Source organism: Mobula hypostoma, chromosome 7, assembly GCF_963921235.1.
Source record: "Mobula hypostoma chromosome 7, sMobHyp1.1, whole genome shotgun sequence".
Taxonomy (NCBI): Eukaryota; Metazoa; Chordata; class Chondrichthyes; order Myliobatiformes; family Myliobatidae; genus Mobula; species Mobula hypostoma.
The window spans coordinates 161464783-161491925 of record NC_086103.1 but is presented as its reverse complement, the minus strand read 5'-3'; the positions used below and the strand labels follow the sequence as shown (position 1 = coordinate 161491925).

At 39.6% G+C, this 27143-nt stretch overlaps 1 protein-coding gene across 1 annotated transcript in view; it reads right to left on the bottom strand.

Moving 5' to 3' along the window:
• mrpl48 (mitochondrial ribosomal protein L48) overlaps nt 1–27143 on the bottom strand; it is a 55899-nt gene that overhangs the window by 7179 nt on the left and 21577 nt on the right. The window contains exons 4-7 of the mRNA XM_063052921.1: nt 16993–17078; nt 9750–9919; nt 7940–8042; nt 4253–4342 (exon numbers count right to left, since the gene is read on the bottom strand). Coding sequence (XP_062908991.1) covers nt 4253–4342; nt 7940–8042; nt 9750–9919; nt 16993–17078 — 449 coding nt within the window. The remainder of the gene's footprint in view (nt 1–4252; nt 4343–7939; nt 8043–9749; nt 9920–16992; nt 17079–27143) is intronic.

The following is a 27143-nucleotide window of genomic DNA, read 5'->3' as shown; positions in this document are numbered from 1 at the left end:
AATTCTATTGGATATGAAATCCAAAGCTAATACAAATAGACAATAAGTGCAGGAGTAGGCCATTCGGCTCTTCGAGCCAGCAGCGCCATTCACTGTGATCATGGCTGATCATCCACAATCAGTATCCAGTTCCTGCCTTATCCCTATAACCTTTGATTCCACTATCTTTAAGAGCTCTATCCATCTCTTTCTTGAAAGCATCCAGAGACTTGGCCTCCACAGCCTTCTGGGGCAGAGCATTCCACATATCTACCACTCTCTGGGTGAAAGAGTTTTTCCTCAACTCTGTTCTAAATGGCCTACCACTTATTCTTAAACTGTGGCCTCTGGTTCTGCACTCACCCATCAGCGGGAACATGCTTCCTGCCTCCAGCATGTCCAATCCCTTAATAATATTATATGTTTCAATCAGATCCCCTCTCATCCTTCTAAATTCCAGTGTATACAAGCCCAGTCGCTCCAATCTTTCAACATATGTCAGTCCCACCATCCTGGGAATTAACTTTGTGAACCTATGCTGCACTCCCTCAATAGCAAGAATATCCTTCCTCAAATTTGGAGACCAAAACTGCACACAATACTCCAGGTGTGGTCTCACCAGGGCCCTGTACAGCTGCAGAAGGACCTCTTTGCTCTTATACTCAATTCTCCTGGTTATGAAGGCCAGCATGCCATTAGCTTTCTTCACTGCCTGCTGTACCTGCATGCTTGCTTTCAGTGACTGATGTACAAGAACACCTAGATCTCATGGTACTTCCCCTTTTCCTAACTTGACTCCATTTAGATAATACTCTGTCTTCCTGTTCTTCCCACCAAAGTGGATAACCTCACAGTTATCCACATTAAACTGCATCTGCCATGCATCCACCCACTCACCCAGCCTGTCCAAGTCATCCTGCATTCTCATAATATCCTCCTCACATTTCACACTGCCACCCAGCTTTGTGTCATCTGCAAATTTGCTAATGTTACTTTTAATCCCTTCATCTAAATGATTGGGTTGATTGGAGTTGTTCTCCGATCTTGCCAATTCATTTGCTAACGTTGCGTAGATTGCTGATTGGGTACATGGCAAACTCCCCGTGTTTTGGATCTGGACCATATGTTTCCCATTCTGCCTGGTGACAGACCATGCCATTGGATGGTTGATTGGTGACCTGTAACTGATGCTTCACATTTTCCAAATTTTTTCCAACAACTTTGGACATCAAATTATCAAACTGTCAAGAGAACTTGCCTGCAGGCAAGCCTTCACATGGGAGCAACTGTTCTGCCTTCACGTATGCTTAAGGCAAAATATACCACCACAAAGTGTCAGTTAAAGGCCATGCAATCAATCAGCAACATAATCTCCTCCCTACCTCACAAGTGAGCTTTCGTAATGATAACCAATCAGCTGATTGATAAGTATATAAAGGCCAAGCATTCGGAGGACACACCACAAATTAACAGGGATGCATACGACAGAACGCTGTTTCTGAACTACAGCTCAGCATTCAACACAATAATTCCCTGGAAGTTCAGAGACCTCAGCCTGCATCCCACCTTGTGCAGCTGGATCCTAGATTTCCTATTGGACCATCGACAGGTGGTAAGGATGGGCTCTCTCACCTCTGCCCCTCTGACCCTCAATACAGGTGCCCCCCAGTGCTGTGTCCTGAGTCCCTTTACTCCCTTTACACCCATGACTGTGCTGCCATACACAGCTGCAATCTGCTGATCAAATTCACAGATGACACAACATTGATTGGCCTTATTTCTAGCGGTGATGAGACAGCCTACAGAAGAGAGGCTGACACCCTGACACAGTGGTGCCAAGATAACAACCTCTCTCTCTCAATGTCCATAAAACAAAAGAGCTGATTGTGGAATACAGGAGGAATGGAGACAGGCTCAATCCAATCAAAATCAATGGGTCTGTGGTTGAGAAGGCGAGTAGTTTCAAGTTCCTTGGTATACACATCACCGAACATCTCACCTGGACTGTACACACTGGCTTTGTGGCAAAAAAAAATGCCAAAACAGCATCTCTTTCACCTCAGACAACTGAATAAGTTCAGCATGGGCCCCCAAATCCTCAAGACCTTCTACAGGGGCACTACTGAGAATATACTGACTGGCTATGTCACCGCCTGCTATGGAAACTGCACCAACCTTGATCGCTGGGCACTGCAGAAAGTCGTACAGACAGCCCAGTGTATCTGTGGATGTGAACGTCCCTCCACTGAGGACATTTACAGCAGCAGGTGCATAAAGAAGGCCTGGAAGATCATCAGGGGCACCGGTCACCCCAACCATAAACTGTTTCATCTGCTTCTGTCTGGCAAATGGTACGCAGCATAAAGCCAGGACCAGCAGGCTACCGGACAGCTTCTTTCTACAAGCCATTAGACTTACAAATTCACATGTCTGTATTCTATTCTCATACGGTGATTAAAAATTTGCAAATGAGTTGCCAAGATGAGAAAACAATTCAACCCCATGATCAACCATACAAGCAACACATTTTCCAAATTATTGCTAATACAAATGTTGAGAATTTCATTCTGATAGAATTTATGATCATTTTTCTTAATTCCAGGTAATTAATTGGATTTTATCTTTGTGTCTTCACACTTTTAAATCTCACCACTTTTATTTTGCTGGGTTTAATTTAACTTTTTAATTCCCCATTCTTATTATTATTGCACAATTCATTTTTCAAAATTCACTCTTGGATATTGTTCCCTTTATCTGCATTTTTAAAATTAATGTATATGCAACAGATGAATCAAACGATGATCACAAAGAGAATGAAGGCAAACCCAATCAAACATGGGGTCTTGTGAAATATACATACATGACAACTATACTGTAACAAATTGTGTCAAGGCACTTCACAGCAGCTTTATCATCAAATGATAATGAGATGTTGGCGAAGGTGAGCAAAAGCTTGGCCAAATGAAGAAAAAGATATAGGTTTAGGGAAAGAATTCTGCTGCATACCATTTTTACAAATAAAAACACCAGTCATAAGTAGTAAAATAATCAGATTTTGCGATTTTCAAGATACCAGAAATGCAGAAGCATTTTTTTTTTAAGGGGTTCTAAATCCAGAAGAGGATACGTAATTAATAGCAAAACCCTGGAGGGATTTGAAGATAAGGATAAGAGATAACCAAGTGAGAAAAGGACAGAAGCATCAAGGGGAATGGGATAAAGCAAGTTAAAGTTAGCAGATCCTGTTTTGGGGATAGAATGAAAGATGTTATATTCAAGTGGAATGGACTGGAATGGCCTAGAGGCAAAGTGAAAATGGAAACAGGGTGTCTAAGTGACGAGTCGTATGCTTATCATTGTGTCAAATACAATATCAAGATTACTATATTCTGGTTATGTGTTAAGAAGTACTGGGTGAGACATGAAATCATCAGGTGGTTACAGAGTTTGAAGTGGGAACCAAAGATGATACTTTTGGTCTGAAATATTGGAAGAAGAGAGGGTGACGGGCCTTGATGTTATTAAACGAATAATCTGGTGATATTAACAGATATATTGGTCCCCTGCACTACAGCAAAAACAAATAGGATGACTGATGACTAAAACCAAAGTCAAAATACTACAGCAGGATGGCAAGAAAGAAGATCAACTTGAAATTATATACTTTGGCTCAGCCAGGAGAAATAATATTCCGCTTCTCACATCTGCTGGTTCTGACTGGCTGGTTTAAAGCTTCAGTAGCATGGAAACTAGGAATAAACACCTTTTGGGAATATCAGCACGACAAGTAAATAAAGTAAAAGAGCAACAAAAATGACTGTGTTAGCTTATAAACAGATGAAGAAAAAATATTGATTATAACTTGAATTACAAAATTAAATGAAGAATTACACATGCCTGTACAATTATTTGCACCTAGTCATTCTTCTGTTTTATCTTACTTAAGATCTTGTTTCGCCCAGTCAAGAGCTCAAAAATAGCTTACCCAACCTAGGGAATTAATAAATAGGGGAATGTGGGAACAATGTGTCAAAATATAATTCAAGCTGGAGGGGGTTTGATAGTCAGTGTTTGCATTGGTACTATGCTACATTAGGCTAAATCAGCCAAATTCTGTGCTACTTATGCAGAAAATATACTGATTAGTTCTTTGATTCCTGGTTGTTTTGTTTTCTTCCTTAGAGATACAACACAAAAGGAAACAACATATGTGCTTGGAGGTTAATTGGACTATGCTGTGAAAATGTTCAACATGATCAGCTTTGACACTTACTTCCTTGATGCACAGACGCACACCTTCTGGCTGATTAGTTTGCAGGACTTCCACAACAATTGGGACGAGAATTGAGCTCAAACCACTAACCTAAAAATATAAAGCACAATAAACACTGATCACATTTACTTTGTACAATATTAAAACAACTACAGCACACTGCAAGGTCCCTTGAAACATAAAGAATGTTCTAGGCTTGGTTTAATCACTAAGTGCACATATAAAATAAATTCACATAGACTACTGGCTATCAAATAAACTATTGTGTTGAAAAGTAGTGCTAAGGTTCAAAGATTTGCAGCTCGTATTTTCATGGGAAAATGTGTGTCAGTGAAGCAGGTAACCTGGAGACGAGATAAATGGGAAGTGGATGTCAAGAAGCTATCCACATTCAGGCACAGCAGTCCGCAAAGCAAACACAGTTTATAAATACAGGACGTACCAAAGGAAGTCATGCTGAGGCAAATATTACACTCTCTACATTTTTTGTATTGTTTCTTCTTTCAGTCAGTGTCATTTAAGTGATACAGAATATTCAACTAAGTACATTAAATTCATTTTTAGTGTCAGAGGTATGGAATTTGGAGACTTCTACCCATTTATACATTTATTAAGCTGAGAGTACAGGCTAAGGAGATTACAAAAACAACTGAAAAATAGGAATGAATTATAGGCATATGGGATTGATCAAATGGTACACATTGATTATTACACTTATATCATAAGGTTTTTTGTGGGGAATTTTTGTGGCAACCTACAATAAGTTGTAGTGTATCTCCTTTATCCGAGTCGGACCTGTACAAAAGGATCATGCAAAAATATGCCTCTTTTAATCATGCAAACTGAAATACCTTCACCCAGGCATGTGGAAGTGAAGTCAGGAAACTGCATTTGGATATCTTAATTCAGTTCAATATCATAAAAGCAAAATAAACGAAGAGTATTTAGTGTGTTAAGAATTGTACTAAAAATCTGAAGGAACAAGCCTCACCAACTCTGGGGGAATAAAAGGATTGTTTGGCAGTAATTAAGACTTATAAAGCTGTTAAAATCTATTTATATTGAAATAAATTACTGCTGGTAGTTTCACGCTGTTTATACAGCAAAATCCTGGCTACTGAATATAGTCCTGGATAGAGCAAGACACAAAAATCCTGGAATTCATATTAAAAAAGGACGATGAAATGAAGTATGAAGCACTATTGACAATATGGGTGGAGCAATTGGAAGTGGCCAAGAAACATCGATTATTCTTATTATTTTTCTAATCAGCACAGTAAAGGCCCTCTGGCCCATGATGTTGTGTTGATCTTTTAACCTACTCCAACATCAATTTAATGCTTCTCTGCAACATATCTTGCCATTTTTCTATCATCCATGTGCCTATCGACACCCCACTAAAGTTTCCCTCATTCACCCTACATGCAAGACCGCTGGTATTAACCAATGCTGCACTGGGAAGAAGATGCCTCTTAAAATCTTGAACACCTCTATCAAATCAACCTCTCATCCTCCTTCTCTCCAAAGGGAGAAGCCCTAGCTCGCTCAAACTTCCCTCATAAAACAAGCTCAGGCAGCATCTTGGTAAATCTCCTCCGTGGTCTCTCAAAAGGTTTCTCACCCTTCCTATAATAAAATGATCAGAACTGAACATAATACTCCAAGTGTGGTAACCAGAGTTTTATAGAGCTGCAATGTTACCTTGCGGCTCTTGAGCTCAATTTCCCAAGTAATGAAGACTAATACACCATATGCCTTCTGAACCACTGTATCAACTTCCGTGGCAACTTTAAAGACTATGGATATGGACCCCAAGATCCCACTATTCCTCCACAAAGCTAAGAATCTGCCATTAACCTTGTACTCTGCCTTCAAGTTCAGCTTTCCAAGTGTATCACGGCACACTTTTCCAAGCTGAACTCCATCTGCCACTTCTTGGCCCAGCTCTGCATCTTATCAATATCCTGTTGTAACCTATGACAACTTTCTACATTATCCAAAACACCAACAACCTTCGTGAAATTTGCAAATGTACTAACCCATCCTTCCACTTCCTCATCCAAGTCATTTATAAAAATCACAAAGAGCAGGGGTCCCAGAACAGATCCCTGGAGAGCACAACTGGTCACCAACCTGCAGGCAGAATATACTCACTCTACCACCATCTTCTGCTTCTGTGGGTCACTTCTTCAAAGAATTCAATCAGACTCATGAGGCATAACCTGACCCTCAGAGAGTCATGCTGACTATCTCTAATCAGACTACGTTTCTCTAAAAGCTTGTAAGTCCTTTCTCTAAGAATCCTTTCCAATGGTTTGCCCACCACTGTTGTAAGACTCACTGGTCTATAATTCCCAGGATTATCTCTATTACCATTCTTGAAATCCTCTGGCACTATTCCTGTGACCAGACATAATCACCAAAGGGCAGCAATCTCCTTCCTTGTTCCCTGTAGTAACCCGAACTGAATACATTTAATTTATCACAATAAATGAATACTCATTTTTTGGAATTGGAAACAAAGTCAGATTTTGTAGTTTCATCTTTAAAGTACACACATATTGTCTCTACAATCTGTTGCCATCGCTTTAAGAATGATAAAATTTGCATTTGGAACTAATTTGAAATGAACATGTTACCATGTAATAAAACTGAATACTTTAAATATTTCTAGGAGACTATGAAAATTAAAGAAAGAGAAAGTTTTTCTATTTGTCAATGTGACAATGAGTTGAAAGATTAGCTTTATTTGTCACATATCATATAGTGAAATGCCTTGTTCTGTGTCAACGTTCAACATGGTCTGAAATGTGTTAGCCCACAAGTGTCACCACGCTTCTGACATGTCAACACAGCATGCCCACAACTTACTAACTTGTACATCTTTGGAGTGTTGGAAGAATCTGGAGCACCAGCAGGAAACTCATGTGGTCAAGAAGAACATAAAAGGTTCTTTACACACAGCATTAGGAATTAAATCCCAATCTTACAGCTAGCGCTGTAAAGCATTATGCTAACCATTACGTTACTGTGTTGTCCAGTTGTTAGACAAATTCCTATTTGCAGTCTTCCAAAGGAGTACTCCCCATATCTGCAACATTTCCTCAAAATAAAAAGTTCATTATATTCTGCTGAACCCACAGACAGAGTGCTTGGGAAGTATCAATAACATAGATTGGGAGAATAATTCACTTCTATCTTACTTGCCCTTCCAAGAGGGCCACAATCTTGCTGTGGTTCGGAGGCTTGTGTGCCTCAATGATCCCGAGACCTATGTTGGCTGCATTCAGGGCTTTATTCTTTAGCCCTTGGTTGGGTCACCCATGCCAAACAAGTCAAAGGGTAGAGGCCAGACTAAGAGTGGTCCACCAGTCCTCCAGGTTCAGGGGTTCAGTTCAGGGCTAACAGCTCTGACTGGTAAAACAAAACCGTTATGGAAACAACTACATTGGAGTGTGACAGCATTCGAGTCTCCTTCGGGACTTGAATGACCGACAGTAGTGAAAGCTGAGCTACTGACACAACGAAGGAAGCCCTGAACACCGCCAGAGATAGAGGACCTTCATTGATGCCCCGAAACACCAGCGGTGTACCGGACTGTAGAGATCTTATTTGCCAAAAAAAATGGCTTGCACAGGTAATTTTTAAATAAGATGTTCACGATATTTTTAGTTATAAAATACACACCTGTACAATTCTCTCATGAGTGAGAATAACAGCTTCAACATTCATCTTAGTGCCTTGTTCCTGTAACAGTGAGATCTCAGTGGACTTGGTAGGCATTGCATAGCTGTGGAAAAGAAAAGCAGAAACATTGCTACCTATTACTTTAACATTTCAATAAAATTAGTCATTAAAAGTAATAGTAAACTGGATATGAAGATCGATATTATCACTTGAATTATTTTGTGTAAGAAAATCAATTGTGTAATTAATGCAGAATTTGTGCTTTCGGTTTACATAACAAGACTGTAGGGTAACTTTCACTGAGTTGTTAAAAAAAACCTTTTAAGAACTACTTGATACTCTCACCCAGTTTACTTGCAATTCTATTATCAGATATTTCACCCCGCATTTACTGCTATGTTTCTGTACCACTTGATTAAACTCTGCCTTTTATGTCCTAAACCCATCTCTTGCCTTCTGGAAATCCAAGTAAATAACGTCCATCTGTTCCCCTCTATCCACTGCGCTAGTTATATCCTCAAAGAACTCCAGTAAGTTTGTCAATAGGACCTGCCTTTGCTGAATCCATGCTACATCTGTCTGATGGATCCATTTCTTTCCAGATGCCTCGATATTTCTTCTTTAATGACAGCTTCAAGCATTTTGCCAACTACAGATATTAAACTAACTGGCCTACAGATACCTGTCTTTTGTCTACATCCTTTTTTGAACAATGGCATGACATTCACCATTTTCCAATCCGCTGGGACCTGCCCAGAGTCCAGAGAATTTTGGTAAATCATCAGCAAAGGCTCTACTATAGCTTCAGCCATTTCTTTCAGTTTCCTGGGATCCGTTCCATCAGGACCAGGGGACTTATTTATCTTCAGGCCCACAAGTTTGCTCAGTGCTACCTCTCAAGTGATAGCTATTGTATCGAGGCTCTCACCTCCCATCACATCCATACCATTTCTCTTTAGCATGTTAGACGTCTCCTCCACCATGACAACCGACACAAAATAGTCATTCAAAGCCTCTGCCATTTCTTCATTACCCAATATCAATTCCCCTTCTCATCCTCCAAGGGACCTACATTCACTTTAGCCACCCTTTTCCGCTTTATATAGTGATAACAATTTTTACTATCCATTTTTATATTTTGTGCTAGTTTATTTTTATAATTTAGCTTCCCTTTCTTTATTGCTCACTTAATGGTCCTTTGTTGCTTTTTACAGTTTTCCTAATTTTCCAGTTTCCCACTACTCTTGGTGACTTTGTATGCACGAGCTTTTAGTTTGATGCCTTCTTTTATTTCCTTAGTTATCCATGGCTGGCTCCCCCCACCCTTACTGTCCTTGCTTTTAACCGGAATATATTTTTGTTGAGCACCGTGAAAATTCTCTTCGAAAGTCTTCCACTATTCCTCAACCGTCCCACCATATAGCTTGTGTTTTCAGTCCACACTAGCCAAATCCTCTCTCATCCCATTGTAGTCTCCATTGATTAGGCATAATACACTGGCTTTAGATCAAACTATTGCACCCTCCATTTGTATGAGAAACTCAATCATACTGTGATCACTTTCCAAGAGGATCGCTAACTGCAAGATCACTAGTTTTACCTGTCTGATTGCACAGGACCAGATCTACGATAGCACGTTCCCTTGTAGGTTCAGTAACATGCTGTTTTCATCTCTTTGATCAAATCCTTGCTCACTCTTCATAATCTTTGATTATATTTCTTTGAATAATTACATGTTAAAAGCAATATAGATACAAATTATGCCCATTGCAGATGACTAAACTAGCGTCCATTTGGTGTTCTTTGATACCTTTCCTCTACTTTGATCTTCAGTCGGTTGCAGAACCTGTGGATGTATTGACTGTAGTGCTCCACAAGTGTCATGTCATGGCCGGTGATCTGGATATTTAGGATGCCATATTCTGTGTCAGTGCCCGCTTTGAGCTGCTTCATTTGTAGCTTCTCTTTTTTTTTCCGTGGCTGATGGGGAAAAAAACGAATTTTTAGGGTAATATTCACTTAAACATTATGCCAATCAGATTTGTTGTAGCCTACTGTAAATAATTGTGGCAGAACACACCAAACTTCCAACTGCTAGAACTATTATTCAATGAGATCCAGCTATTTCTTGATGTATAAGTCAATGGTATTCAGGAAAGCCTCTTTAGCTTTGTAGCTGAATATGCATAACTAATGTTTTGCAATTGATTTACAACAATATTTTGAAAGATTTTTTTTAGGAATGCATGTCTAATATAATCAAGAACTTGCTGTATAATCAGTGGTAAGGAGATATCACAGAATCATGAAAGACTACAGCATGTTAGTCCACCTAATCCATGTTGCTTTATGCAAAAACAATCAAACTAGATGTACTTCCTTGCCCTCTCATATACATTTTTTTTCTTTTCTAGTACTGTACCTGTCCATTTCCATTTTGAATGTCATGGCTGAAACCCTCAACATCTCCACTGCTCCTAGCAATGCATTCCACATCCCAACCATTGAAAAAAATATTTCTTAATGACCATGTTGATTCTTTCCCACTTGTTTTAACTCTACATTCCCTGGCTCTTGACTCTTCTGATAGCTTCTCCCTAACAATTTTACTTGAAACCTTCACGATTCTAAGTAGCTAAATTAGATTCCTTCTCAATTTCTGTTTCAAGGAAAACAAATGCAAGTTTTCCCCCATTTATACAACTAAATAAATTACTCCACTAAATCTCTTCTGCAAATTGCCAATTTTTGTGTGTTAATTGTTTTGACCTTTGCGAGGAAAACCTGATTATCTCATGCACAACGTTCTTCCTAATAACCCAAGCATAGTGTGTTATGAGGATGAACTTTGATGCATTAGATTGGATCTCACCCATCGTTTCAAGTAGGTCTGTTGTTCTGCAGAGCAGTCACTGATTAACTAAATGGTGATCAATTGAAATTTCTGATTAACCAGTTACCTTCAGACATCCAGGGCACCAATGTTGTAAGATACAGTAAATCCAGCTGGACAAACAATGGGAAATTTTTGAGTGGTTTATAATAGTTTTAGCTGGTTAAACACTAGCAGTATTTCCATTGCACAATATGCAAATTCTGCTGATGGGATGGGAGATTTTAATTTCCCCGATATTGTTTGGCATCTCCCTAAAGCAAGGGGTTTAGATGGAGTGGAGTTTGTTAGGTGTGTTCAGGAAGGTTTCCTGACACAATATGTAGATAAGCCCACAAGAGGAGAGGCTGTACTTGATCTGGTATTGGGAAATGAACCTGGTCAGGTGTCAGGTCTGTCAGTGGGAGAGCATTTGGAGGTAGTGATCACATTGGAGTAACAGCATTGGAGAAGGATAGGAGCAGACAAGTTAGGAAAACGTTTAATTGGAGTAAGGGGAAATATGAAGCTATCAGGCAGGAACTTGGAAGTATAAATTGGGAGCAGATGTTCTCAGGAAATGTGGCAAATACTCAGGGGATACTTGTGTGGCGTTCTGCATAGGTATGTTCCAATGAGACAAGGAAAGGATGGTAGGATACAGGAACCATGGTGTACAAAAGCTGTTGAAAATCTTTTTCTTTCTTTTTCAATCTTTTTATTAGTTTCATAAAATAAAAACATAACGTAGCAATAATACAAATAGTAGGAGATACATTGTTGTACTTAAAATGAGTAATTATAAGACCAAATAGTATAAATTGACAAAATTCCCAATCGTGTAGGATAACAATGAATAACACAGGACAAAAAAAACTGAAGAAAAATCATGAAAAAGAAAAAAAATAGAAAAAAAAACAAACCCCATCCCAAAAAAAACTAAACTAAACAGAATTAGTCAACTAAACTAAAAGACTTGGGCAATTCTAACAACTTAAAAATGGAAAAGAAGAAAACCTTAGTGTCAACGACTCCATTCCTCTCAACCAACAGTACAGAGAAATAAAATAAGTTTGGAAATGGTCAAATTACATCAAATGAAAATGCTGAATGAATGGCCTCCAAGTTTTTTCAAATTTAATGGAAGGGTCATAAACCGCACTTCTAATTTTTTCCAAATTCAAACACAACATAGTTTGTGAAAACCAATGAAATACAGTAGGAGGGTTAATCTCTTTCCAGTTCAGCAAAATGGATCTTCTGGCCATTAAAGTAAGAAATGCAATCATCTGGTGTGCTGAAGAGGTTAAATAATTTGAGTCTATCATTGGTAATCCAAAGATAGCAGTAATTGGATGAGGTTGTAAGTCTATATTCAAAACCGTTGAAATAATACCAAAAATATCTTTCCAATATTTTTCCAGCAAAGGACATGACCAAAACATGTGAGTTAAAGAAGCTATCTCGAAATGACATCTATCACATATAGGATTAATATAAGAATAATAACGAGATAGTTTATCTTTGGACATATGAGCCCTGTGCTCTACTTTAAACTGTATCAACACATGTTTAGCACATATAGTGGATAAATTAACCAATTGAAGAATTTTTTCCCATTTTTCAATCGGTATAATAATCTTAAGTTCTCTTTCCTAATCAGCTTTAATTTTACTGGAAACATCAGGACATAAATTCATAATTATATTATATATAATTGCTACAACACTTTTCTGAGAGAGATTTAGATCTAAAATTTTTTCCGAAGTGTCCGTTGGATATGAGTGTGGAAAATTAGGAGAAACAGTAATTAAAAAGTTTCTAATTTGTAGATATCTAAAAAAGTGAGATCTGAGTAAGTTATATTTATTAGAAAGTTGATCAAAAGACATGAAACAATTATCCAAAAATAAATCACGAAAACATACTATACCTTTGGATTTCTAGTCAAAGTAAGCTTGATCCATAGTGGAAGGTTGAAAAAGGAAATTAGATATAATAGGACTTGCTAAAATAAATTGATTAAACCCAAAAAATCTTCAAAATTGAAACCATATACGTAAAGTATGCTTAACTATTGGATTATTCATTTGTTTATACAATTTAGAAGAAGTAAAAGGAAGTGAAGTTCCTAAAACCGAACCCAAAGAAAATCCTTGTAATGAATTACATTCAAGATTTACCCTATGTGGATTTAAAGATACATCCATATCTCGTAGGAAGATCTAGTCCAAAAGAAAAGCTTACGAAAGGTTCAAAAAACTAGGTAATGATAGAGATCTAGAAGATTATAAGGCTAGCAGGAAGGAGCTTAAGAATGAAATTAGGAGAGCCAGAAGGGGCCATGAGAAGGCCTTGGTGAGTAGAATTAACGAAAACTGCAAGGCATTCTACAAGTATGTGAAGTGCAAGAAGATAAGACGTGAGAGAATAGGACCAATCAAGTGTGGCAGTGGAAAAGTGTTTATGGAACCGGATGAGGCAGCAGAGGTATTTAATGAATACTTTGCTTCAGTACTCACTACAGAAAAGGATCTTGGCGATTGTAGGGATGACTTACAGTGGACTGAAAAGTTTGACGATATAGACATTAAGAAAGAGGATGTGCTGGAGCTTTTGGAAAGCATCAAGTTGGATAGGTCACTGGGACCAGACAAGATATACCCCAGGCTACTGTGGGAAGCAAGGGAGGAGATTGCTGATCCTCTGGCAATGATCTTTGCATCATCAATGGGGACGGGAGAGGCTCCGGAGGATTGGAGGGTTGCAGATGTTGTTCCCTTATTCAAGAAAGGCAATAGAGATAGAACTGGAAATGATAGCCCACTGAGTCTTACTTCAGTGACGGGTAGGTTGATGGAGAAGACACTGAGAGGGAGGATTTATAAATATTTGGAGAGGCATAATATGGTTAGGAATAGTCAGCATGGCTTTGTCAAAGGCAGGTCATGCCTTACGAGCCTGATTGAATTTTCTGAGGATGTGACTGAACACATTGATGAAGGTTAAGCAGTAGATATAGTGTATATGGATTTCAGCAAGGTATTTGATACTCATGCAAGGCTTATTGAGAAAGTAAGGAGGCATGGGATCCAAGGGGACATTGCTTTGTGGATCCAGAATTAGCTTGCCCACAGAAGGCAAAGAGTGGTTGTAGACGGGTCATATTATGCATGGAGGTCGGTGACCGGTGGTATGCCTCAGAGATCTGTTCTCTTTGTGATTTTTATAAATGACCTGGATGAGGAAGTGGAGAGATGGGTTAGTAAATTTGCTGATGACACAAAGTTTGGGGTTGTCGTGGATAGTGTGCTGTCAGAGGTTATAGTGGGACATTGAAAGGATGCAAAACTGGGCTGAGAAGTAGCAGATGGATTTCAACCCAGGTAAGCGTGAGGTGGTTCATTTTGGTAGGTTAAATATGATGGCAGAATATAGTATTAATGGTAAGACTCTTGGCAGCGTGGAGGATCAGAGGGATCTTGGGGTCCGAGTCCATAGGATGCTCAAAGCTGCTGTGCAGGTTTACTGTGTGGTTAAGAAGGCATATGCTCTAATGGCTTTCAGCAACCATGGGATTGAGTTCAAGAGCCGAGAGGTAATGTTGCAGCTATATAGGACCCTGGTCAGACCCCACTTGGAGTACTGTGTTCAGTTCTGGTCACCTCACTACAGGAAGGATGTGGAAACTATTGAAAGGGTACAGAGGAGATTTACAAGGATGTTGCCTGGATTGGGGAGCATGTCTTATGAGAATAGGTTGAGTGAACTTGGCCTTTTCTCCTTGGAGCGACGGAGGATGAGAGGTGACCTGATAGAGGTGTATAAGATGATGAGAGGCATTGATCGTGTGGATAGTCAGAGGCTTTTTCCCAGGGCTGAAATGACCAACATGAGAGGGCACAGTTTTAAGGTGGTTAGAAGTAGGTGCAGAGGAGATGTCAAGGGTAGGTTTTTTTTTTTACGCAGAGTGGTGAGTGCATGGAATGAGCTGCCTGCAATGGTGGTGGAGGTGGATACGATAGAGTCTTTTAAGAGACTCTTGGATAGGTACATGGAGCTTAGAAAAATAGAGGGCTATGGGCAACCCTAGGTAATTTCTAAAGTAAATAGATGTTTGGCACAGCTTTGTGGGCTGAAGAGCCTGTACTGTGCAGTAGTTTTTCTATGTTCTATTCTTCAGCCCACACTCATAATGGGACTGAACTTTGACAGTGAGATCAAACTGGGGATAAAATGTGTGCTTTACACCAAAAAGATTAACAAGGTATTTGCTGTAACCATTAACCTAGGTGGTGTTCACTGCCATCTTGTAATCCTCTTATTAGAGAGATACAAGAAATTGAAGTTACTGGAATCCGGTGCAACAAACAATCTGCGTTAAGGTAACCTTCTCCTCCGGTGGTTTTTTCCTCATTTTCAATCCTTTAACAATCCTCCCATTCCTGTCCTCTTTCCTGTTACCCAGCCACCCCTCCCCCCATAAGTAAGCTCTGCCCCCTTGCCTTCCTAAATGTACAGTTCACCCACAGGCCTTACCAGCCCCAGTTACCCCAACTGATTCTGGTTCGATTTGCTATTCACCTCTCCCTTAACGGTTCCGATTATCAACTCCTTTACTTACAAGATTACAGCACTGGTAGCCCTTTATTTTTGCACATCGTCCTGGTAACAGCTACCTCTGCCTTCTCTCTCCTTTCCTTCCAACCCGCTGCATCTGCCTCTCCTTTTGTTCCCCCTCTGCCTCCATCCATCATTATCCTGGCTGTCCCCAACTCTACCCCTCCCCTTCCTAGCTGGACCTGCCTGTCGTCGATTCACCCCAGTGTAGTCCACTGTCATCTCTGGCCCCCTTCCCCCATCTCTTCACTCCCTTCTCCTCTTCATACTTTTTCCTCTCTCAATTAAGGTTTCTATCCAAACCATCGACAATTCACATCTTCCTCCCTACCAACTCACTTGAGTTTCTCCAGCAGATTGCCTTCTGAACCCTCTACATAAAACTGCTTCGACTAGGGCTCTCTATGCATCAGATGCTTGGTGAAAAAATAATTCTATAGATGTCATTGAAGTTACTGAATCACACGGTCAAACGAAGTGAAAGACATGTCTTGCTGAGTCCTGCAATAAAATCTACTCAGGTCACAAAGATCTTCAATGCTGCTTTGTCATAGACAAAGTCATTCTTATATCAACAAGCATCTGAATATCTTTTCCTTGACTCTGTCAGCCTATGTAATATTGTTAGCAGCATAAATAGTTTAGTGAAATTTTTACCACGTCTAGAGATAGGAATGATACTGTAAGTGGAACCTGAATCTGAAATTCTTCACAGCAACATCAGGTTTTTAATTATTGCCACCTCATTACTTCCACATAAAAAACAAAACGGATGGTTCTAGCCAGTTTTACAGATCAATCTACTAACTCTGCCTTTTTTTGAGCTGAAGGTGCATGTAGCCCAGACCAAAAGATGGTATTGTAAAGGAGTTACAGGAGTTTCTATAGCTGCAAATAGTTTAGTAACCCGAGCACCAAGTAACTGAGGCAGCTGTTCTCCTACAATTACCAGTACCTCTTGAGAGAGCTTTTGTGGAAAAAGCCTGTAGCATATTACAACAGATCCACTTCATAAGTTGAATGCAAAGACCTTTGAGATATCTTAAAGTCATGAAAGTTAACACCTAAGAACTTCACAAGGTGATGGAAACTTGAGGTGGAAAATGAAGCCCCATAAATTCTAAAGAGCAGATGTAAACAGAATGATATAGAAAGTACAGATGACTGCTGTCAGCACAATCAGAGCTGCATCTCAAGCATTCCATTCATATTGTCAATTGGCATTCACTACATCAAGTCACACAGGAAATTGGCAAACCTAAGAAGAATTAGAGAATTGACGATGGGCCTGGAAGAATTCTATCTTTCAGCAAAGGAAGATATAACCCTACATAAGCTATAGCCACACAACAACAAATTTCATGACATATGTCAGAAATAATAACCTGATTCTGAGATAAATATTAAAGAACGAGAGTAAGGTAGCCACTACTTGAACACAAATAAATAGCAACCATAACAATGACCCATTTTAAAACAAATCAGTTAATTTTCCAATTAATTATAATAAAACCATCCGTTTCATACATTTAATCTGGATATATAAAAAAATCTTACTTACAATTTCTTTTGGCAGTAGGTATTTATACTTCCCAATCCCATGGGTGGGCATTGATCTGTAATGTCTATTGCTGGACAGAATATTACCTGAGAATGCAAAAAGCAGATTTTTTTTTGCTTATTATAGATTACCACGTATCATCTCGCAGTGACTGTACAGTAGCAGTACAAAGTGACAGAAAGCTATCGAGTCAATTCTTTGAAAATTTGTAACTTTTTTTTGTACAAAAACCTTAACAGGATTACAATCTATTTGTAATCCGCTCCATCTGCCAACAGTGGAACTTCCATCCAAACATTTTAATTCCCATTCCTGTTCCGACATATCGGTCCATGGCCTCCTTTTGTGCCGAGAGGAGGTTTGCCCTCAGAGCGTAGGAGCAGCACCATCTGGGTAGCCTCCAACATGATGGCATGTCTTCTTCCAGTTAAAAAAGTTTTTCCCTCTTCTCTTCATCTATTCCTCACTCTGGCCTCTCACCTCCCCCGGGTCCCCTCCTCCTATGGTCCACTCTTCCCTTCTATCAGATTCCATCCACTCCAGCCCTTTAATCTTTCCTACCCACTGGCTTCATCTATCACTTTCTAGCTATCCTCCTTTCCCTCCCCCACCTTTTTATACTGGCATCTTCCCCCTTCCTTTCCAGTCCTGAAGAAGGGTCTCGGCCCAAAACATTGACAGTTTATTAGTTTCCGTAGATGCTGACTGACCTGTTGAGTTCCTCCTGCATGTTGTGTGTGTTGCTTTGGACTTCCAGCATCAGAAGACTTTCTTGTGTTTGCAATTATTTGTTTAATTATTTACCTAATATCCCTTACTCGGTGTTTACTTCTTTTGGGTGGCTTCTTTTTAAACACATAAAATCTTAATACAAACCATATGAAGGAAGATCGTAGATGACAAAAGGAAAATGAAAATCGCCAAACAGAAACTATAAACAGAATATTCAAATCAACTAAGCAGTTATGCCTGAAAGAGGAAAAAAATGGGTTAATATAATAGGAAATTTCAGGTCAGTGAACTTTCATCAGATTTAGTGATAGTGCTATTGCATTCCCGGCACATTATACTTGCCATCAGATTCCTGAATGGTCCATGTACACTACTTTGCTCTATTTTTGTAACTTATAGCAATTTCTTATGATTTGTACTACACTGCTATCACAAAACAACACATTTCACAACATATGTCAGTAATAGTAAACCTGATTCTGATTCTAAAAAAATGTTTTAAACTTGATAAAGAGCATGATAGAACTTGCAGGACTGGCACTAATAAAACAACAAGATAGCAAATTAAAATTAATTTCCACTAACTCACAATAACTATTATTGGCAAACAAATGAATCATTTTAAATATCTACCATCAGGCAGAAGACTGCAATGCATAAAAACAGAAATGGTGAAGATGAGAAACAGTTCTTCCCCCAGGCCAATAAGCTTCTGAACTCCCTGCCGCATTGTATTCAAAGTGTCAGTGGTTAATCTGTTCCGTACCTTACAATATTTAACATTAATGCACTTTAGTTTGTTACCTATGTGTGATTCATCTGTAGATTTTACCCTTACCTTTGTAAATTATTGTGTGTTATGTGTACTACTGTGCTTTACACCCTGGTTCAGAGAAATGTTGTCCCATTTCTATATACGTTATATGGTTATATATATATTATATACATGTATATAGTTAAATGAAAATAAACTTGACTTGATTTGAGTCCTTTGGAGATGGGAAATCAGAGGGTAGTTCAGCCTCTTCAGATGAATCATACAAAGGGTACGACTTGATAGAATAGCATAAGTAAGCCATTGTTTCCTATTGTAAAGTAGGCCAAAATATATTAAAAATACAAAATAGAACAAAACCATCAGAGGTAGGTACTAATGTAAAGGAAGAAAGGCAAGGCCATTTAAACAGTGGGAATAATTTGCAATTAAGTCAGTCAGTCAATGGTTCTCAGTGTGGGAGAAGAGTCAAATGCACAGCTAGGAAACCTTTACACAGTGACAGCGTGTGAGATGTGGACTGAAATACACTCTGCTTCCAGGCTTGTCTACAGATCTTGTCTGGTTCTCAATGATGATCATAACAATCTTGACTCAGCGTCTCCAAATCAAACAATTATGGGGAAGATACTACCAAATGTCAGTGAAAATGCTGAATTTCTTCAAACTTTGTCACAGCTTCAGACCTTTTCTCGGCTTCACACATGGCTTGAGTTGGCCTCCAGCTGGCAGTCAGGTACTGAATTCCCAGAGAGCTAGAGAACCTTTATGAAAGAATGAATGTGGAAGCTGTTCAATATCTGAGTGGGGCATAGCAATTCTGAGGAGAAATTGTAATTGGAAACTACAACCTCCACCTGCTTCTGTGCATTGATGAAAATAAAAAAATAGGCATACCCACAAATAATCATCCAAAACTATAAAGGTTTTTATGAATTAAACAAAAATAACTGTTCTTACTCTCTTCCCTAAAATTTCCTGCCATTAAAGATCCTTTCAGGTAGAAGATTCGCTAATGTCTCCATCGATATTTACGGAAAGTTGGTCACTACAATCAGCAGTCTAATTTGATCGATCTCCATGACAAAGATTTTCATTCAATACAGTTGCTACTGGATCATTGATAGGAATGCAGTAGATGTAAAGCAGAAATATATCAAACAAATTAAACATGTACATTCTGTAGTATCCACAATCATTTCTGCCACACAATGTCACTTACTGTCCGTTATGCCACTGGCGTTTAGGGCAGAAATGAAGACCCTCCATCTCTGGGGGTGTTCAGGGCTTCCTTTGTCATGTCACTAGCATCTTCTCAATTTTGCAAGTCCCAGGTGCAGACTCAGGAATACCATTGCACTCAGATGCAGGACTCTTCATTGCTGTTTCCATAACAATTCTGTTTTACCAGTCAGGGTTGCTCTAAACCTGGAGGACCCGTGGACTACGCTTAGTCTGTCTGGCCTCTACCCCTGGATCTGTTTGGCATGGGTGACCCTACCAAGAGCCAAAGCATAAAGCCCTGACTCCAGCCAACATAGCTCTCTGGATCATTGAGGTACTCAAGCCTCCAAACCCAACGACAAAGTAGTGGTCCTCATGGAGGATATAATGTCAATTAAAAGCAAAATTATCAGCTTACTTCTCCGATCTCCATCTTTAACACAAAAGGTTTTCCATTCTGAATACTTCTGATCCAAACATCAAAGTTAATGATAAAACATACATTCAGCAGAATGTACACAAATTGTTAATTGATCCCTTCATACTTATTTGAATTATTGTCACTGTGACAGAATTGCTGAATTCTCATGGCGAATATGACATTTTAAGTACATTATTGCAGTAACACAATTTTCATTCACATTTTCCCCAGGAGTTAAGTTAACATACAAGTGGTCATATTAGCATCACCACCACAACCACTGCAGTCTCATTTTGACAATAAAACCCTGAAAATGTGTTCATAAATTGAAAGCTATCAAGTGGAATTCTTTGCCAGATCCAAACTGGCACATGTTGATTATATGAATTGCTCTGAGAGATGCTGAGGAACTGCTGTGTCTTCATGCTCTGCCAGTGTGAGAATACAGCTGTAGAATTAACAATGAACAGCTGTCAGAAAGGTTGGGAATTTAGTGCCTATGCAGGCATGGAAATAAAGAACTTCTACCTCTTACACCCAAAAACTTTCTGTGGAATCTAGCCAATAAGTAAGAGGAGAAAGACTGGACACACTATGGAATTGGTGCTCAGCCACATGTGGATAAAATCAAGTTTCATTATGAATTATTATGTGTATGAACCCACAGCCCCATTTCCTTCGATGCTCCTCCACAGTTCCCTGTATGATGTATATACTTAGAAAAGATTGGCTTTATAGTCATAATCATACTTTATTGATCCCGGGGGAAATTGGTTTTCGTTACAGTTGCACCATAAATAATAAATAGTGATAGAACCATAAACAGTTAAATAGTAATATGTAAATTATGCCAGTAAATTATGGAATAAGTCCAGGACCAGCCTATCGATCGACTCAGGGTGTCTGACCCTCCAAGGGAGAAGTTGTAAAGTTTGATGGCCACAGGCAGGAATGACTTCCTATGACACTCCGTGGGGCATCTCGGAGGAATCCCAGTACATTATGTAGTGGATGGGAGACATTGACCAAGATGGCATGCAACTTAGACAGCATCCTCTTTTCAGACACCAACATGAGAGAGTCCAGTTCCATCCCCACAACATCACTGGCCTTACAAATGAGTTTGTTGATCCTGTTGGTGTCTGCTACCCTCAGCCTGCTGCAATGTACATATTATTTGTCATATGTACATTGAAACATACAATGAAGTGCGTTGTTTGCATCAAATCAAATCAGCAAGGATTGTGCTGGATAGCCTACAAGTGGCACCACACTTCCGGCACCAATATAGCATGCCCACAACTCACTAATCCTAACTCTACGTCTTTGGAATACGGGAGAGAATCAGAGCACCCAGAGGAAACTCACAAGGTCAAGAATAGATAGATAGATAGATAGATATATATACTTTATTAATCCCGAGGGAAATTTGGTTTTGTTATAGCCGCACCAACCAAGAATAGAGCATAAATATAGCGATACAAAAACCACAAACAATCAAACAACAAAATGCAAACTATGCCAGATGAAAAATTAGTCCAGGACCAGTTTATTGGCTCAGGGTGTCTGACCCTCCATGGGAGGAGCTGCAAGTTCGATGGCCACAGGCAGGAACGACCTCCCGTGCCGCCCAGTGTTGTATCACGGTGGAATGTGGCCGAAGTCCAACAGTAAAAAGTTCAATATCCGATCTACAAACACGTTCCTCGATCCTAATATGACCCGGATTGCACCATCCGTTGTTAACCAGAACAGTAAGCACCCAACTCCCTTACGCTTACCGCTCTCAGTGCACTTCCGGTCAGCCAGAACAGTCTGGAAGCCGTCTATGGAAAAGTTTTGATCGGATATGTCCTCGTGCAGCCCTGTTCCAGTGAAACACATAACAATGCACTCCCGAAATGTTCTCTGACGCCTGGCTAGCGCCGTGAACTCGTCCATTTTATTACCCACCGAACTCCTCTTCTCCATAAGGGGAGAAAGTACAAACTCCTTAAAGACAATGGCAGGAATCCCTGATCTTACAGATGGCACTATAAAGCAATTGCACTAACTGCTACCATTTAAATATAACAAGACCTACATAGTCTAGTCAATCATCTTTTACAAACCAAACATTTCCCAATTCATCTGCAAACTTGCGTACCATTATTCCAATGCCAATGGCTAGGCCATTAGTTGATACAACAAAAGACAAAAATGCTAACACTAAACAATGCAGGACCAGTCTCAAAACAACAGATGTTTGGCTCAGGTTTTGCAAAGGTAATGTTGCCATTCCTCATAGAAACCAACGACTTCAAGAATTCTGCACATCTGTATTTTAACAAAGAAACCTCAAGGAGACTTAATGCTGCTTCACATGAAACCTCAGTCGATACAAAAGATAAAGATGCTAACACTAATCAATGCAGGACCAGTCGCAAAGCAAATCCAAATTCATTGAAAATCCACAGTGCATCAGAGCATATATGATATATATATATATAAAATCATACATATAGCATGTTACCAATAATCCACCAGATTTTATTGTGTAGAAAAGCTCACCTGGAGCTTTCCCAGAGATCAGGTGAACGTTTGGCTCAGATTTTGCTAGAGTAATGATGGTAAAACTGTAATGGCATTCTGTCATTCCTCAGGGAAACTACAAAACTTCTACTCTTCTGCACACCCATACTTTAACAGAGAAACCTCAAAGATGCTGACTAACTCAATGCTGCTTCGTATAAAGCACTAACTACAGTCTTTTTGTATGAATCAAGAAAAAGCATTTGAACTGATGAGAATCTCATATTCACAAACAATTACCCCAGTTGTGGAGTACTCATTATCATAATTTTCCCTTTCTAATGAGAGCCATTAACCTAAAACATCAGCTGTCTCCCTTAACATCGAGTTTACTGCCTTTTTAAGTATTCTCATCTGTCCTGTTCTTATTATCTAGTTCTCCTTCCAAATAAAGTCAGACAACTAGTGGGATATGACTTCCTTTTCTAGAACTTTATAAATAAATAAAAACAGGAGGTGTTGGAAACACTCAGCAGGTCAGGCAGCAACTGGAAAGATAAACTGAGTTATATTTCAGGTTGAAGAGAAGGTTCTGAATGCTTTCAGTGTCTTCCATTTTTATTTCAGACATTCAGTAAATGCAATTTTTGATTTTAATTTACTATTTAAAGATGTCGGGATTATGTTCAAAGAAATGCCCACAACTGAGGAAACTCAGATTTCCTTCCATTTCACATCCTGCCCCAAAAGATACTGGGACCAAGACACGCTGGAATGTAAGGTAGTTATTTTGAACATATTTGAGTGATGATTACAATTTGACAACATTTCTTTAATAGTACATTATTTATGAGCAAAACAAACTCTAGATTTAGGAATAACATTAAGAAATCCCATTTTAATAAAAGGACTCAATAAATCTCCCAGGTAGTAGTGAAGATGAAACTCTCTGAACTTGTGGAAAATACTTGCTATGCTGAATAAGGCTGAAATGAAAGAACCTTAGGATATTTTTGATGAACAAATTAAGAGAAAACAAATGCCATAATATCAAGTAAAGGAATAATGCCTAACCCAAGAAGTAAATGGAGGAAGAGTGAGAGTGCTCCCCCAAACCAGCACAATGGATTATGGACAGAATTGCACAGACCATAAGACATAAGAGCGTACTAGGCCATTCAACCAATTGAGTCTACTCCGCCATTCCATCCCAGATCCCACTCAACTCCATACACCTGCATTCTCACCATATCCTTTGATGCCCTGACTGACTGGGAAACGATCAATTTCTGCCTTAAATATATCCAACGGACTTTGTCTCCACCACAGTCTGTGGCAGAGCATTCCACAGATTCATCACTCTCTGGCTAAAAAAGTTCCTCCCTACCTCTGTTATAAAGGGTCGCACCTCAGTTTTGAGGTTGTGCCCTCTAGTTCTGGACACCTTCACCATAGAAGACATCCTCTCCACATCCACCTTATCTAGTCTTTTCAACATTCAGTCGGTTTCAATGAGATCCTCCCGCATTCTTCCAAATTCCAGTGAGTACAGGCCCAAAGCTGCCAAACACTCCTCGTACATTAACCCCTTCATTCCACTCCTCGTATGTTAGCCCCTTCATTCCTCGTGAACCTCCTCTGGACCCTCTCCAATGACAACACATCCTTTCTGAGATATGGGGCCCAAAACTGTTGTCAATATTCCAAGTGCGGCCTGACTCATGTCTTGTACAGCCTCAGCATTACCTCCTTGCTTTTATATTCTATTCCCCTTGAAATAAATGCCAACATTGCATTTGTCTACTTCACCGCAGATTCAGTCTGTAAATTAACCTTCCAGGAGTCTTGCATGAGGACTCCCCAGACCCCCTGCACCTCTAATGTTTGAACCTTCTCCCCATTTAGATAATAGTCCGCTCTATTGTTCCTTTTACCAAAATGCATTATCGTACATTTCCCAACACTGTATTCCATTTGCCACTTTTTTGCCCACTATTCCAATTTGTCTAAGTCCTGCTGCAATCGCATTGCTTCGTCAGCACTACCTACCCCTCCACCTATCTTCATATCATTCGCAAACTTTGCCACAAAATCATCAATTCCATTATTCAAGTCATTGACAAACAATGTGAAAAGCAGTGATCACAATACTGACCACTGAGGAACACCACTAGTCACTGGCAACCAACCAGAAAAGACCCCTTTTATCTGCACTCACTGCCTCTTGCCTGTCAGCCTTTCTTCTATCTATGCCAGTATCTTTCCGTAATGCCACAGGATTTTATCTTGTTAATCAGCCTCATGTGTGGCATCTTATCAAATGCCTTCTGAAAATCCCAAGTAAATGACATCCACTGCCTCCCCTTTGTTCAAAGACCGCCTAACATGGAGAAATGTTTAAAAGAATAATTATGGATACTAAAAATACATACACTGTGAATTATGAAATTAAGAAATATTACAAAAAGGAAGTGTTGCTGAAGCTTTACAGGACGTTAGTGAAACCACGCATGCAGTTTTACTCACTTCTCCTAAGTAAATATACACCTGCCTTGGTGGAGGAGGAATAGGCCCAAATAGAGTGGACATGGAGATAGAGTGGCCTAATTTTGGTCCTATGTCTTACAGAATATATATTTAATGAGGATTGGGGATCAACAGCAGTGTTAATCTTGTTAGAGTGATTTTGGGGTTTAGGACAAATACATTTAACAATTGACTTGGGCTACCAGTCTTCACTTCTGAATAGGCAATGTGCATTCAGAGTGCAGCTCTGAATTCCTAAAAGCTATGAATCCCAGTCTAGACAATGCTGATTAACACTCATTTGGATGTCTGTGGTGTGGATGTGAATCAGGAGGTGTGAAGGTTGTGTGTGGTTTCAAAGAAAGCATTGTCCATACTGTCACGTACCCCATGACGGGTTAAAGAACCAGCAGAAATGGAAGACACCTTGGAGTCTGGTATTGCTGTTAACTAATGCTATTTATTAGTAACTACGCAATACAGTAATATAAATTCAGATATATCAAACAGGTTAGCAAAGAATATAAAAAACCAAGCTTCTTCAAGCCTAGGGGGTAAATGGATACAGTCTTACGATGATGGGTAAAGTTCAGTTCAGTTCGCGGTATTGAGTTGAGTAGTGATGGAGAGAGAGGGGTGTTGTGGTTGTCCGAGTAAGCTGATGCCGTCGATTCTTCCCATTGTCCTCTGAAACTTCCAAGCTAGCCAAACTTGACCAACTTAAGAGCACCGTCTACCAACCCAAGCAAAGGTTAGACACACAGGTAGACTCCACAGGGTCACTCTTTCACGCACTAATAATCACAGATCGATTCCTCTCAATCAATCCTCAGTCCCACACTCGTGGGCACCTGAACAGAATATGGTAACTTCACCACACCTCAGTGCATCTGTGTGTCCCATGAAACAAGCAATTATGCAGGTTTAAATACTGTTGTGCTGAACACCAGCTGTCCATCAAGTAGCTCCTCCCTTCTCTCTCTGTAGGAACTCAGAAGCTGGCAGTGTCCTTGCAGGAATTCCAAACAAACTGTGAGCAGTCTTCGCCCCTCTCGCTCTCTCTCTCTCTCTCTCTCTCTCTCTCTCTCTCAATAACAAGTTGTTTGTGCTGTACAGCTGCATGCTCTCTCTCTCTCTTTTTAAAAGCACAATCCATAAGGGATAATTCAGGATATCGTCACAATATATTTTAAGTATAGAATTGTCCATCGATGTTTGGCACATAAAATATTGAGCCCCATGTCGGGCCAGTGAGAGCTTTCCACCGAAAGCATCTCCATATGATGCCTGCTGTACCTTGCTTTGCTGAATAAAGAAGCTGCTTTGTATCTACCAGTAATTTTCTCTGGTGATTTCATTCATGCAACAACAAAACCTATGAAGATGGACTGAGTTGAAATGGGTTGATATTCACCTGAATTTAAAAGAATGAGAAATTATTCCATTGAAGTTGAAAGAATTCTGAGTAGCACTGGGAGATTGGATATTAAGAGCCTTTTTCTTTTGCCTAATATATTCAAAACCATGGGTCAGTCTATGGGATCAGCCACACTGAAATGGCATGAGAAGAAAATTTCTTTACATGATGACCTTTTCTCAGAACTATCCACCTTCATACAATGATCCTCTCCATTGTGCTGTGTGGTACCATAAACAGTGTGAAAGGGATAGACACAGAATAGATTTGGCAACTCAAAATTGGCATCTAGGAGGTATAATGGATCATAAGGCATTGAAGCAGAATTAGGCCATCTGGCCCATCGAGTCTGCTCCACCATTCAATCATGGCTGATCTTTTTTTCTATGTCCTCCTCAACCCCAGTTCCCAGCCTTCTCCGCCCATGGAAACATCCTTACCACATCTACTCTGTCTAGGCCTTGCCATCAACAACTGCAGTAGAAATGTGCACTACTGTGACCTGTATTCTCATGGCCTGATTTCATTGCAATATTTAAATCAAG